The following is a 14,191-nucleotide window of genomic DNA, read 5'->3' as shown; positions in this document are numbered from 1 at the left end:
ATCGGTATTACCAGCTGGGAATGGATTTGTGGGGTAGGGAGATTGTGGTTGCTAGGTCTTCCATATATTTTACTACTCCCCCCAATAATACCTCTGACTTGCCCAGGTTGCACTTCAGCCATTTGCCTCATATGCTTATCTCTGCCATGAAGAGGGATTGCAGAGATATTTGTATTGAGTTAAGGAAGATGTAAAGCTGGATGTCATCTGTGTATTACTGGTCATGGCATTTCAAACTTCTTCCCAGTGGCTTTATGTGAATTTTTAAATGGGTGGGAAAGAAGATTGACCCTTTCCATGCACTGAATCCTTTGGAAGTAAAGGAATAGTTGCTCATCCCTGCTTTTTGGCCTGAAAGGAAAGATTGACTCTATTCTGAAATGTTATTTTCAAACTTTCTGTGCTTGTGATGGCATTGTAAGTGCTCACTTGATCATGTTTGAAGATTCTGACTGCAAAGTTCACTTGGGAGTTGCAGTATGAAACACTCAGCAACCACAAGATAACATGTGCTTGATTTTGTAGATATGATGTCACTAACTACTGACTCTTATAAGCAGAGCCAGATCCTCTCCTGCATCCTTCTTCTGAATTGTAATACAGTTCTGTAACTTAGTTACTTTTAAAGTGTAAATGTTATGAACATGAGGCAGAATCTGCTAAGTAAATTTGAAGAGCCATTTACTTCAGCAAACTCGTATCAAATTGTTTAGCACGGTAAGTAAATACAGAAATGTAATGACAGTGCAAAGATCAAAGTGAAAATGGAAAGAAATATAGGCACATACCAAAGGTCTCCTTTACATGTGCAACACCCTGTCATCCACAGATTTTCTAGTTCAATCAGTATTGTGAAACTTGTATTATGTATAGTTTTTGGTGGACCGTAATATATGAAAAACATTTAAATAAAAATGATTTCATTTAGATTTTCATACTACTTTAATAGCAGTTGTCCTTATCAGTTTTCTTAACTGAAGTGACTTCTTATACTGAGAAATATTTTTTTTTATTGATATAAAGAATCTGTTTAGAATTATGTTCCATATTGGTAGAATCTAGATGTTGGGGGTTTGTAGACAGTAATCTGCAGGTTTATGATACTTTGGCACTTAAGGGGATCACTTTTGGAGAATTTTTACTAAGAAATGTATTTAGGATAAGAATTTGATTCTCTTCAAGCTCCCCCCTTCCTTCTTAGTAAAATAGCCATTATCTGAGAGTGATTAATATGATGGTGTTACTTTTTTAATATTATGCCTACAATTTCCTCTTTCTTTGAGGTCCGTTTGGAAGCATGGCTTGTTTATGACTGGTAATGCTTTTTGACTACAGAAACCTGAATGATGAGAGTGGAATGGATTAACTTCTTACTATTTCTGAATGTCAGACGCTTCAGAAATGTTCAGCAGACCTTGTGTTGCATAATTCTTTTTAAAAATCATGGTAAAAGTTCCTTCCCTTTCTTCTCTACCTACTGACACAAGCACATAAATCCCATCAGAAAACATACCAGTGTAAGAATGTTGTCTTTTAATGCTAAAAACAAATTCAGCTGATGAGATTTGTAGCTGACCAGCATAAGAACTTTCAATATTTTATGAAAAGGTGGGATGCTTGTGTTCCGTGTGTGTGTGTGTGTGTGTGTGTGTGTGTGTGTTAATTTCACTGGCATGGAACACTTTTTTTAAAGAACTTTGATGGAAGGAGGATAAAACCTGTTAACAGTAAATGGTTGAGGCACCTTTTATGGAAATCATGAAGGACTTTTGTAAATTAATGTTTATATCTATATTCTGATTTAAATACAGAACATATCTATAGCAGGGATTTTCAGTCCTTTTCTTTCAGACCCTCCACAATATGCTTTAAAAACTCCATGGCCTACCAGTGCTACAATAACTTTTTTCTGACTATAGAAGTCAGGCCAATATTAATGAGTAGCAAACAGGGCAGTTGGGGCATCAGCCGCAGATGGCAGGGCTGGGAGTATTGGGCTTTCATCCCAGCAAATCTCATACTGGCCCTGCCTGACGGCTCCCTGGAACCTGCTTGTGGCCCTCCAGGTGAACATGGACCCCTGGTTGAGAAATTTTACCCACCACTACTGTTTTTAAAGGAAGATTAGGCATATAGCGATTATCTTTTATCAAAAAAATTTCTGATTCAGTAGGATAAGGATAATATGATAAGAGGTTTGATTTTTCAGACCATAGAATATCAGTGTGTATATCCAATGAATGAAGTGGTATGTAGTTATTTGAATACTTCATAACTTTTGTCAAAGCATCTTTGGAGGGAAATAAATTTGATACCAGGCTATGATTTAGCTGTATGGTTCAGATGGGTTTCTGTTCTCCATTGGCCAACTTTATATTATGTGCAAAATTAGTCAGTTACACCTTATTTTGTTGGCTGCAGTGGAGTTATATTAGGACAGTATTTGCTAGCACATAATGGTCCAAAAAGATGTATACATGGATGTTAATCAATGAAACTAATTGCTTGAGCTGGCGAGTCTGTACACTCAACTTGATGGTATTTGCTTGTATGCATTGTGGAATCTTTTGAACACAACATATAATCACTCCCAAACTTTCAGAGAATGTTCTTGACATCTGTGGTCAGCATCTTACTGATTTGGATATCAAGTTAACAAAAGTTGGTAAACGGTCCCGTAGGGCTCTCCTGCCATCAGTTCAGCACATCTGGAGTGTCAAGCATCTTCTCTACTGGCTGTACATTAAATAATTAGCTGATACCTATTAACACATTCCCATTGTAATACAGCCCCTATCTCACCTCTACTCTTCCTCTCAATAGAGTTTAACATGTCTACATCCTGAATGAATTCAGGTCAGGTGGGTAGGCGAATAGGGATGTGCACAAACTATTGTGACATGGGGATGAGAATGGTAGACCCTAGTAAGTCGACATGTAGAACCCATAGCAGGGAGAATTGAGAGGTAATGAGTGGTCGACAGAGCCCCTTCCATGAAGAGTAATGTGGACACACACACCCCTGCCATTGAAGGGGAATGCAAGCACATGTAGTCCCTCATGATAGAGATGAGAGAACTCTAGCATGAAGGGTATGTGTGTGATGACTGATAGAACCCTTCCTGTGAGTGGGGGAGGGGAGTTCACAGACAAGGGGGTGCACACAGAACTACTCTCATAGAGGCAGAGAATACAGGAATTTAGTATGGATGGGGCACAAACCTGGGAATGAGGTGCATGCAGGAGTGGATTGTTGGGGGGTGTGGGAGTTTGACAGGGATGTCCATGAAATAAAGCGAATGGGAGAGTGGCTTCTAGGGAGTTTGTGGAGTGGAATGGAGAAACACAGGGAATCTTTGGTGTGTTAGTGAGCTTGGTCTAAGGAAGCTACAACGTAAATTAATTTTCAGCATTTGCTGAAATATGCTTGTTGATGGTACATTTCCCTTAATCTAAAGTCAAATCCAGTTCATACTGACTCAGCATTAGAGGTGGCATCCTATGTCAACCACCTATTCTAGAAAAGACCTCTAAGAATTCACTGTTAAATGCTTCCAACCATGGTTTTGCCTGTATTGTGGACTGGATACCATTTGGTTAAAACAGCTTTTGAAGATAATTAAGTCTAGGCAGTAACCTTGTCTGGCATTGTTTCAATTGGATTGACCCTGTTTTAGTCAGAGTTAAGGCCAAACAATTTTTAAATCTTTTTATCGAAAACATGCTAGACAGTGAAGTGGCAAAGAGTAACTTTTCTAATATAGACACACCAGTGAAAACTGCATTAAAATGTGACTCTACAAAATACTTATGCAAGGTCTCTGCTGACCAGACACTGAATCATCATCACACATTTCATCTAAAATGTTTTCATTGTCAGTGCAGCCAGAATCAGTCTTACACGAATTGACCCTTTGGAGTTTTTTGTCAGTAGCAGACGCATCACAAGTGATTGGGTGGAGATTTGTCTTCACATGTTACATAAGCAAATTACATGATGCTATGATGTGATTGCTTTATTTGTAATACCTATTTCTGAACATAGTTTTTAATGTCTGAAGCATCAAGCTAAGTTGCAAAGATGTTGTGGCAAGGACATGTTTTGGCATACAGAAAACATTCCGTGAATTGCAAAATCATAAAGATTTAGTCTTTCATGTTGGAGATGCATTTGTTTTTCTGCAGGTATTTGCTAGTTAGCCTACTAAGAGCAATTCTTTGCATGTTCTTGCATAAATTGGGTCGAGCATCTGTGGCCCAACAGTGATTTGACGGTTATGGAATTTGAATTGTTAAAACTTGTTTTGCTGCCTTCTGACATCTAGATCTACCCCTATTCAGTGCTCGTACTCTGCGTTTGTTTACGACAATCCCTCAGCCAGCTTCCCTAAAAAGGAATCTGTCCATTTTATGTGAGCTAGTTTTAAAATAATAAATTCCATATGGCTTCCATAGTTCCCTTCACTTAATTACAGGCCCATAAATTATCAGTGATTCTTGAACGTTACTCTGTGCTCACCCTTTCTGATACAGGACGTCCTGCTATAAGTCACACCCATATACATCAGTTCTGCACTAAAGTCATTGACACTTGTAGGAACTGATGCATTAAAAGTCCTCCCATTCCCTGCTCTTAAGTGGTGTAACCGCCCACCCCCAATTTGCACAAATGGAAGTCAGGTGTGTGTGTGTGTGTGTGTGTGTGAGATGCGGGGGAAAATTCCCACTTTAAGTTGTTTTGCCACAAGTTCAAGTTTTTTTAAATGTATCTTGGATTTATAAGGGATGGCCTGTACAAATACCTTTATATTTTTAAAATGCTGTATAGTGCTGCTTGTGTCATTCAAATATTAATTTTTCAACTAAGGTGTAAATTCACAATAAACATTTGAGACCTACTACAGGAACACCAGAAAAGACCCCACATTTTTTCTTAATATTTATAAGATGAAAATAATTTGAGAAAAATGGGACACATATAGTGGGATGGCAAAGGGCAATCATTTCAGGTCTGTGTCTCAAAATACAAAGAAGCAAAAAAATATACACATTGAAAAAAATTTGTAGCTCACCTTTATGAACCCTTTAGTAGCTTCTGCAGTAGAATGTTGTGACCTCCAATGTCTTCTCATAGCACAATACTTGATGTTGGTTAACTAATAATGTCACTATTTAATGTTCAACAGTCTTGTAAATACCACAAAAATATCTTGTCAGGATGCAGATTCCAGGGCTGAATTGAGGCTGGAAAGGAGCTGTATTTCTGTAGCAAGCTAGACTAGATGTGGAAGTTTTATGCAACAGGGTTTTGGATTTTTGCTATACATTACCCATATCTCTTCTAGAGACGTAAATATGTAGGGAAAAAGTTAACCAGTTAAACGATTTAATAGCAATTGCTTAACCAGTTAGTGGCAGGGAGCTGCTCTGGTTGAACCAGTTAACCTTTTTACATCCTTAATCTCTTCAGTAAAAAAAGAAATCACTGTGTCATTGTCCACATCTTAATTTACGTACTGGGCTAGCAGAGATTCACGAGAACTCTGTTAAAATATTAGCATCACCAAATGAAAAGGAATGTTAATGTTCTGCCTTTGTTGGAATTTACCTAGTTTCTGAATATTGCTTAATCATTTTTCTAGCATTGACTTATCACAGGAGGCTCATTCTTTAAAAAACCAACCAAACAAAAAAAACCCCAACAGCTACTACTTCTGAAGGGTGGATTATTTTGCCTTTGGAGTGGAGCAGAGTGTATGAAATGACAGGTATTAAGGTTTTTTTTTTTATATGGAGGTTTTCATACTCCTTCACCTCCCACTCTAAATTCTACTAGATTATTACTCTGCTTTATCCCCTTAATTTGTTCATCTTATGTTTTAGGAACAGAGTACAGACATTTCCAGTGAAGTGGAACACATATTTGTTAGCCCAGTGCTTTTGCTACCTTAGACTAAAACAGCATTTTTTATTAAAAAGAAAACAAATTCCCTATTCCCTCCCCTCATTCATCTCTGCATCAGTTTTTTTTTTATTAAAGCCATTTATTTCAGTAGGAGTGCTACTTCATGCTTCCTCTCATACCTCTTTCCCTACTTATATGCAGGTAAACCTCTTAATTGTGCAAGTCCTGTAACAAATTTGTGTTTATTATTGTTTAGATTTCCTGCCCTTGTTTACAGGTTATAACTGCATTGTTCAGATACTCAATAGAAATGAATGTATTAGTCTGAGGAGAACTGTGTTGCTGACCTGCAAGAAATGAGGTTGGAATGGGAAAAGATTAAGACGTATGTGAGATTTTGAGAGAGAAGAGGTTTAGCAATTGAGCAGGTTTACGCCTACTTAAAATTTTATTAAAATATGAATGTCATAATTTGGAATATGTTTGTTAGATATATAATAACCATAAAGAACTTACCTTGGTTCAGGGATGGACAAGAGGCAGTCAGTGGGTTGGATCTGGCCTGTGGCCATCTCACCAGGACCCTTAGGCAGAGAGCAGCTCATACTTTAAACAGCTGGCTGCTTTCCACTATGGATGGCTGGGAAGAGAGGAGGGAGGCTTTGCATGCTGCTCCTGCTCCCCTCAGCAAGATCTCTTAGTTTGCATTGACCAGTTTCAGTTTTTGAGGAGAACAGGATCTTTCGAAAAAGCCTGCTGTTTTCAAAAGAACTGTGTCTAGACCGCAGTTTCTCTCGAAATGGTACTTTTTCAAAAAAGCTCCAATGCAATTATGCAAATGAAGCATGAGAAATTCAAATCCCCACTTCATTTGCAGATTCAAAGTGTCTAATTTACATCCCTCTGTTAGAGGGATGTAGTCTAGACATGTCAAAACAACCTGATAGCTTTCTTTGGCTCTTATTTATTCTTGACAAATCCATCCATCCATCCACTATTTCTTACTACCTTCTAGATTTTTGAAAATTGATTCCTTAATTATTTGTTCCATTATCTTTCCTGTTACAGGTCTGTAATTCCCTCAGATGCCCTTATTTCCTTTTTTATAGATGGCCACTATATTTTCCCTTTTCCAGTCCTCTGGAATCTCTCCTGTCTTCCGTGCCTTCAAAGATAAGAGCTTAATGGCTCAGATATCTCCTCAGTCAGCCCCTTGAGAGTATTTTAGCATGCATTTCATCAGGCTCTGGTGACTTGAAGACATCTAAGTTATCTAAGGTAGTGTTTAGCTTTCTCCCCCCCCCACATTTTAGCTTCTGAACCTACTCCATTTTTACTGGTATTTAGGTGTTCGATTGCCACCAGCCTTCTTGGTGAAAACCATAACAAAGTTTATTAAGCTCCTGTGTCATTTCCACATTTTCTGTTGTTTTGCCCTCTTCCATTGAGTAATGGGCCTACCCTGACTTTGGTTGTCTTCTTGTTTCTAATATATTTGTAGAACATATTCTTGTTACCCTTTCTGTCTCTTAACTAGTTTGAGCTTGTTTTATGCCTTGGCCTTTCTAATTTTACCCCTACATACTTGTTTTATTTGTTTAAATTAATCTTTTGTAATTTGGCCTAGTTTCTACTTTTTGTAAGAGTCCTTTTATTAGATCATTCGAGATCTCCTGGATAAACTAGGTGGTCTCTTGCCATACTTCCTGTTTCCTACACAGTGCAATAGTTTGTTTTGGTGACTCAATAATGTCTCTTGGAAAAATTGCCAACTTTTTTTCCAGTCTTTTCCTCTTAGAGTTGCTTCCCATGGGATCTTACTGACCAACTCTGAGTTTGCTAAAGTCTGTCTTCTTGAAATCCATTCTCTTCATTTTGTTGTTCTCTTTCTACCTTTCCTTAGAATTATGAACACTTTATATTTTACTTTCGCCCAAGCTGCCTTCGACTTGCAAATTCTCAACAAGTTCCTCCTTATTTGTCAAAATCAAATATATAACAGCGTCTCCCTTAGTAACTTTCTTCACCTTCTGAAATAGTCTCCAATACATTCCAAGAACTTGTTGGATAATGTGCCCTGTTGTGTTGTTTTTTTCAACTGAGGTCTGTGTAGTTGAAGTCCCCCATCACCACGAATTCCCTTGCTTTGGATGATTTTGTTGTTTTTAAAAAATCCTCATCTCCTCTTCTTTCTGGTTTGGTGGCCTGTGGTAGACCCTGTGATGATGGCAACACTACCTTTGCAGCCAGGCCTTCATCTCCAGGATGTACCTGTCTGTGCTTGGGCCTCTGCCCTTGACTGGAAGGATAAAAAAGAATACTATCTGTACTATGACCTCCTTCACCCATACTCCCAGTGGCCTGTGGTCAGTTCTGATCTACAGAGGGGGGTTCCACTATCATTAGTACCCACATGGATGACTAGCATGGTGGTGTAGCTAGAGCTCTGGGATTATCCCTGACATCCTTCCATAATGTCTCAGATACAGGCCCCAGCAGTCAACATACCTCCCAGGATGCCATGTCAGGGCAACAGATGGGTGTGTCTACTCCCCTCAGAAGTGTGTCCAACCACCACTACCCTACATTTCCTCCTAGGAGTGGTGGCTACAAACCTCCCAGTCTTGGGGTACATGGCTTCTTCTCCTCCTCCACTTTAAGGGAGGATTCCTCATCTCTCATTGCTGGGGCAGCACAATGGTTCTCTGGGGTGGAGACCAGCAAAATTTAGGAAAGATTTATAAAATAAAATGAACCTAAATTTGAAAGTGTTTAGTCTTGAGAAAAGACTGGGATGAGGAAAAAGACCTGATAAGTCTTCAGATATGTTAAGAGCTGTTATATGTTCCCTCCCTCTGGGGCATCAGGTATTGGCCACTGTCAGAAGACAGGATACTGGGCTTAGATGGACCTTTGGTCTGACCCAGTATGGCCATTTTTATGTTCTTATAAAGAGGGTGGTGATCTGTGGTTCTCCATATCTACTGAAGGTAGGTCAGGAAGTAATCTTAATTTGCACCAAGGAAGTTTTAGATTTGATATTAGGAGAAACTTTTTAGCTACAGTAATGTATTTTGATATCTTACTACACTTAGAGGAGGTTGTTTCCTCTTCTTTGGAAGTTTTTAAGAATGGGTTAGACAAACCCCTGTTTGGGTTGGTCTAGGTAGGAGATGTACTTGTTCCTGGCTCAGCACAGGGAGAGGACTCCACTGAATAATATCTGGAGAGCCCTTCCAGTCTTACATGGCTATGATTCTGTACTTCATATGTACTAAATAACAAAAACAAAAATCAGAAGTTTTTAAAAGTAAATAAAACCAACTTTATTTCTTTCATCTATGATGATATAATTCTGCCATGCCTTCAGTCATCCAGCACAGTCACTATTTGAATAATCAACCACAAAAAACCATTAACACATTTCTCCAGCAAGAAGTTTTTTCCTGCAATGTAACGCAAGTAGAGTTTTGTAGAAAATGTGTTCATAAGCGGCAAGTTCTTTGACTTCTGGAAAATGTTTTCATTCCTCTTAAGTGCTTGTGTGATATATCACTGTTATTTAGTATTTGAATAGAAGTTGCAGTAGCTGCTGATGTGGCAACGCAGAACATTCCTTCCTGCTTCTGTCAGCAGCATGCATTCATGGTTTAAAGGTCAAAGTGATTTAAATAGTAAAACCGACTCATGAAAATGTGTACCATTTCTGAGCATGTTATAATACACTTTCTTAAACTGCATTCATATTACACAAGACTGAATGTTTATCTTTTAAGCCAGAGAATCTGACATGTAATAGAAATTAAATTTCTTCAGTGAACAGGGAAAGACATTACAATATTTACTTAAAAACACTTATAAAACATTTTTAATTCATCGAACTGCAATCAGCAGTAATTAATTAACAGTAATTAGTGTTGAATAGAATAGTGGCACTAGTGGTAAATATCGTTCAAAATGATCATTTACCAGTTATCATTTCTCTCTTTGAAAATGATGTTCTGTGGCTTACGTGATTTCTGTTCCTTCCTTTTAGGAGCTATGTCTGCATATACAGGCTGAGATTTGGTGTTCCATTTCCAGCAAGCACTGATGTTTTCAGTGTTTTTTTTTCTTTTAATCAAAATCATTTTATTGTCTTCCAAGAGAGAGCTGCTATTCTGCAGAAACGCTGTATTCATATTAACTAGCTCCAGATGTCAGCATTTCCATTTAATGCTTCTTCAATGAAGGCTGCAAAAGACTTTATATACGTAGAAACAGGAAGTGTGTATACTAGAATTTCCCTGAAATTTCCCATTTACCTATAGTTAAATACCTCTTGACCTTTCCAGCTACTGCATTGTATCCCTTTTAGGATTTTGTTTATTCTCTAGAATAACCCAAATTCCACCTCACTTGTTTACAAAATCAAACAAAAATACAAAATACCTCATGAGTTTTGCGTACCCCTGGTTGAGCCGCTGCTATAGATGTAACTCTGCCATTGGGAGACTAGTGTAGAGCTGCATCCTTTGAGTTGACAATTACAGGAACAAGCAATGGAATGACAGCCTCAGATTCACAGTTGACTGTATTTATGCCATATTCGCTATTTTCATGTATTAAAACATAGCATGTTCCTTTCTAATGTTTATTAACAAAAGCTGTGGAGTGATTCCAGAGACGCTGGTAATAGAGAATTGCACCCAAAGGACAATGTGTTCTGCAATATTTAGGCAGTGGGGTTAAGTTTAGGTGGTTGTTGAAATGTTAATCTTGTCTGACAAATTTTTTTCTTCTTGTGACTTTTTTCAGACAAACCTGGAGTTATTTTTTTCTGTAGAATTTTGTGTTCATAAACACACAACTATAAATTTACCAACATGTGGCCATACTTGAATGAGTTTCTTTTGTGCTAGGTTGGCAAAACTGGATTTTGGATGATTTGTAGATGTGCTCCTGCAATATAGTGGTTTTAGTATGAAAATTATAGCATTTTTGTGTTGCATTTCAACAGGATTGAGTTCAGATTGAAAAACTGCAAGTGTATGGCTAGAAGGGAAAAATTAGGGATATGAAACTTGGGGAAAAAAGTTTTGATAAAACATTTCACATCTGAAGGGTCCTAGACCAGATCTGCTGGGTAAAGCAGGGGACTGGTAGTTGGATTGCTTTATTCTAACCCTAGTTTTGTCACTGGCTCATTGTGGCTATGTCTACACTACAAAGAAAAGCTGGAGGAAGAAACACAAATTGCGAACCTAATTTGCATATATTTTTCCCTTTTTCTTCCAAAAGAGGCTTTTCCAACATTTGGCTCATCTACACGGGGCCAAATGTCAGGGAAAAAACCCTCCTTTGGAACATCCCTTCTTCCTCATAGAACAAGGTTTACAGGGATGCCAAAAAACGCAGCTGTTTTCCAAAAAAATTTTCGGAAAAGCAAACACGTTCCTTTGAAAAGCTCTGTAGTTTAGATGTGCCCTGTGGGACCTTTATGCCTCACATTTTACCATGTGTGCCGTAGTAAATGTTTTCCTCTGGTGTGCAGGAGAATTAATGTTGGTATAAATGTTGACTCCTCTGAAATGCTTGTATCTTGTTAACGTGTTAACCTCTGTAATACATAAGACTTGCTAAGAAGTTATTGTTTGCAAAACTGCTTTGTTCAGAATCCCTCTCAGAAAAAATAAGTCAACTTTAGAGTAGTGTTTCTCAACTAGTGGCACCAAGTACCCTTAGGGGTGCTTGAGAGAAGTCTGGGGAGTACATCAATATAACTGAAATTTGCAGAAAACTGAATTTTTCTGTTTTACAGTGCTTTATTATTTTTGTACTTTTTACACCCAAAAATTGAATTGCCCGCCTGGCTACAATTAAGTTGTTTAAACAAATGTGTTGCAATGGTAGAAAAAAATTGTGTCTGAAAACTGTAGGTACTGTGGGTACTTATAGTATTTTTTTAAAGGGGGTACTTTATAAAAAAAAAAAAGTTGAGACACTGCTTTAGAGAAGCTTCATAAAATAGATGCCATTAATGTTATAAAATATCCAGCATTGTGTGTGTTATACCATAAAGTGTAATAAACACTAAATCAAAATTGACACAAGTAATGAACACAATGTATGGTCACATAATTACTAATATAAAGCATTCAGGCACTTCCAACAAATACTATGGTTATTCATTAAAATTATCAGCGCAATTATATTTCTAATAATCAGATTGGATTATAGGTATCCAGTCATTGTATCCTATGACTAAGAATAAATCTAAGGTGAAGGTGTCAAAATTGCACTCAAAATACTTAACTTTGCCAGTGTCAGTTATTCTTAAATACGCATCTGCAGGCATAACTGAAGAGAAAAACAGTGAAATATGTGCATCTGTATAATCATTACCACTTGAGACTCAATTTCAATTTAATGTTTGATTTTTCTTTTAGAGGAAGCCCACATACGAAGGGGACACCACGTTATAAGGAAGAGCAATGTGCTCCTTCATTAAATTTAGAGATGAAGAAAGTGCTCGATTTGCAAGCATCTATCACAAGGTGTAGTATATAATCATATGCCTGTCTGAGAAGTGATATGATAGAGGTCTGTAAAATCATGACCAGTGTGGAGAAAATAAATAAGGAAAAATAATTTACTTGCTTCCATAACACAAGGACGAAGGGGTCACCAAATGAAATTAATAAGTAGCAGGTTTCAAACAAAAGAAAGTATTTCTTTACACTGTTCACAGTCAACTTGTGGAATTCCTTGCCAAAGGGTGTTGTGAAGACCAGGACTTAAATAGGGTTTAAAAAGGTCCCTGCTCGCCTCGCTCGCCATCTCCAAGGGTAAGCAACCCTGGCTCTTGTCCCGGGTGCTGGGGAGGACCAGGTTGAGGCATAGCAGCCTTGGCTCTCCCCTCCTCCAGACATTCGGGGGTGTGCGGGCATGGGTTGGATCGAGGCCATGGCTGGCCCAGCTCTCCCCCCACCAGCCATCAGAGGGCAGCGGGTGGGCTGGACTGAAGCTGGCACAACTCTTTCCATCCGAGGCGGGGGGGTAGGGTTGCCAGATGTCCGGTATTCTACCAGACAGTCCAGTTTTTGCACCCTCTGTCTGGTTTAAAAAAAAAAAAAAAAGAAAAATTCAGAAAATACCGGACATGTGCAATGTCCGGTATTTTCTGTTTTTCCGGCTGGGTGCCAGACAGAAGCCTTGTGGGGATGGGAGGAGTGGCTGGGAGGCGGGGCCACGATTGGCACTGGGAGCCTGTGGTAGTGTGCAAAAGCCTGGCGGGGGCAAGGGAGTGGCTGGGACTTCCTCCCCTCCCCCCAACAAATTTTTAGTCCATGTGTTCGGTATTTTTTGGGAGGCCATCTGGCAACCCTAGCGGGGGTTTGTTTTGTCCCAGCTCTCTCCCTCTGGTGTGGGGGTGGGGGAGAGGTTTCAGCGCTTGGCTCTTTCCCTCTGGCAGGGAGGGGAAAGGGAGTGTGGCTCCAGCCTCCCTCCAGCGAGGAACAAGTCTGTTTAGTTCCCATGTGTCCCTCTTCCCTCTGGGGATGCTGCATGTGTCCTGTGTGCCCTCCGCCCTCCAATCCAAGCCCCTAGGCTCTGCAGCTCCCACATGCCCCCCACTCTCCAGCTGAGAGGTCACGTGGCTCTCATGTGCCCCTGTCTCTCCCCACCTGAGTTCCCGCAAAGCTACCTCCGGCTTTCCTTCCTTCCCTCCTGCCACTGGGAAGGACTGGGCTGTGGCCACACCAGCACAGGTTCCTTTCTCATCTACCAGGCCCCATTTCTCTCTCCCCGCCCCCCCGCCTGCCAGGGCCCCCTTGTCCCTCCCCATTGCGACCTAACTTACTGCAATGGCAGGGTGGCATTGCATGCCAGGTGTCTGTCTCTTTACCTTCCCCCCCCCTGCCCCCGCACACCAGGAGGGCCTAGACCCGACCTATGGTGCCCCGAGACCGGCTTTCCCTCCTGCTGGGAAGGGGAGGGCTGGGACCATAAGTAGCCCCAACCTTCCATGTGGGCTTTGGGGATGGATGGGGCATGTTCCCGTGGGATGCAGTTGATGTGATGACGTCACTCTGTTGTCCCACAGGAAAAACTATTTTAAAGTATAGTAAGGACTAGATAAATTCATGGAGGTTAGGTCCATCAGTGGTTCTTAGCCAGGATGGGTAGGAGTGGTGTCCCTAGCCTCTGTCAGAAGCTGGGAATGGGTGACAGCAGAGGGACCACCTGATGATGACCTGTTCTGTTCATTCTCCTGTGGGGCACCTGGCATTGGCCAGTCAAAAGACT

The 14,191-nt window shown here is 39.8% G+C and overlaps 1 protein-coding gene across 2 annotated transcripts in view; it reads left to right on the top strand.

The window, feature by feature from the left end:
• The window catches only part of RIC1 (RIC1 partner of RAB6A GEF complex), a 128,834-nt gene that overhangs the window by 39,442 nt on the left and 75,201 nt on the right, over positions 1-14,191 (top strand). For both annotated transcript variants that reach the window (XM_075931611.1, XM_075931610.1), the window contains exon 4: positions 12,334-12,441. In XM_075931611.1, the coding sequence (XP_075787726.1) occupies positions 12,334-12,441 (108 nt within the window). The remainder of the gene's footprint in view (positions 1-12,333; positions 12,442-14,191) is intronic.

The sequence above is a fragment of the Pelodiscus sinensis genome, chromosome 6, assembly GCF_049634645.1.
Source record: "Pelodiscus sinensis isolate JC-2024 chromosome 6, ASM4963464v1, whole genome shotgun sequence".
Taxonomy (NCBI): Eukaryota; Metazoa; Chordata; order Testudines; family Trionychidae; genus Pelodiscus; species Pelodiscus sinensis.
Note: the sequence above shows the minus strand (reverse complement) of the source record. Positions and strands in the feature narration are given on the sequence as shown.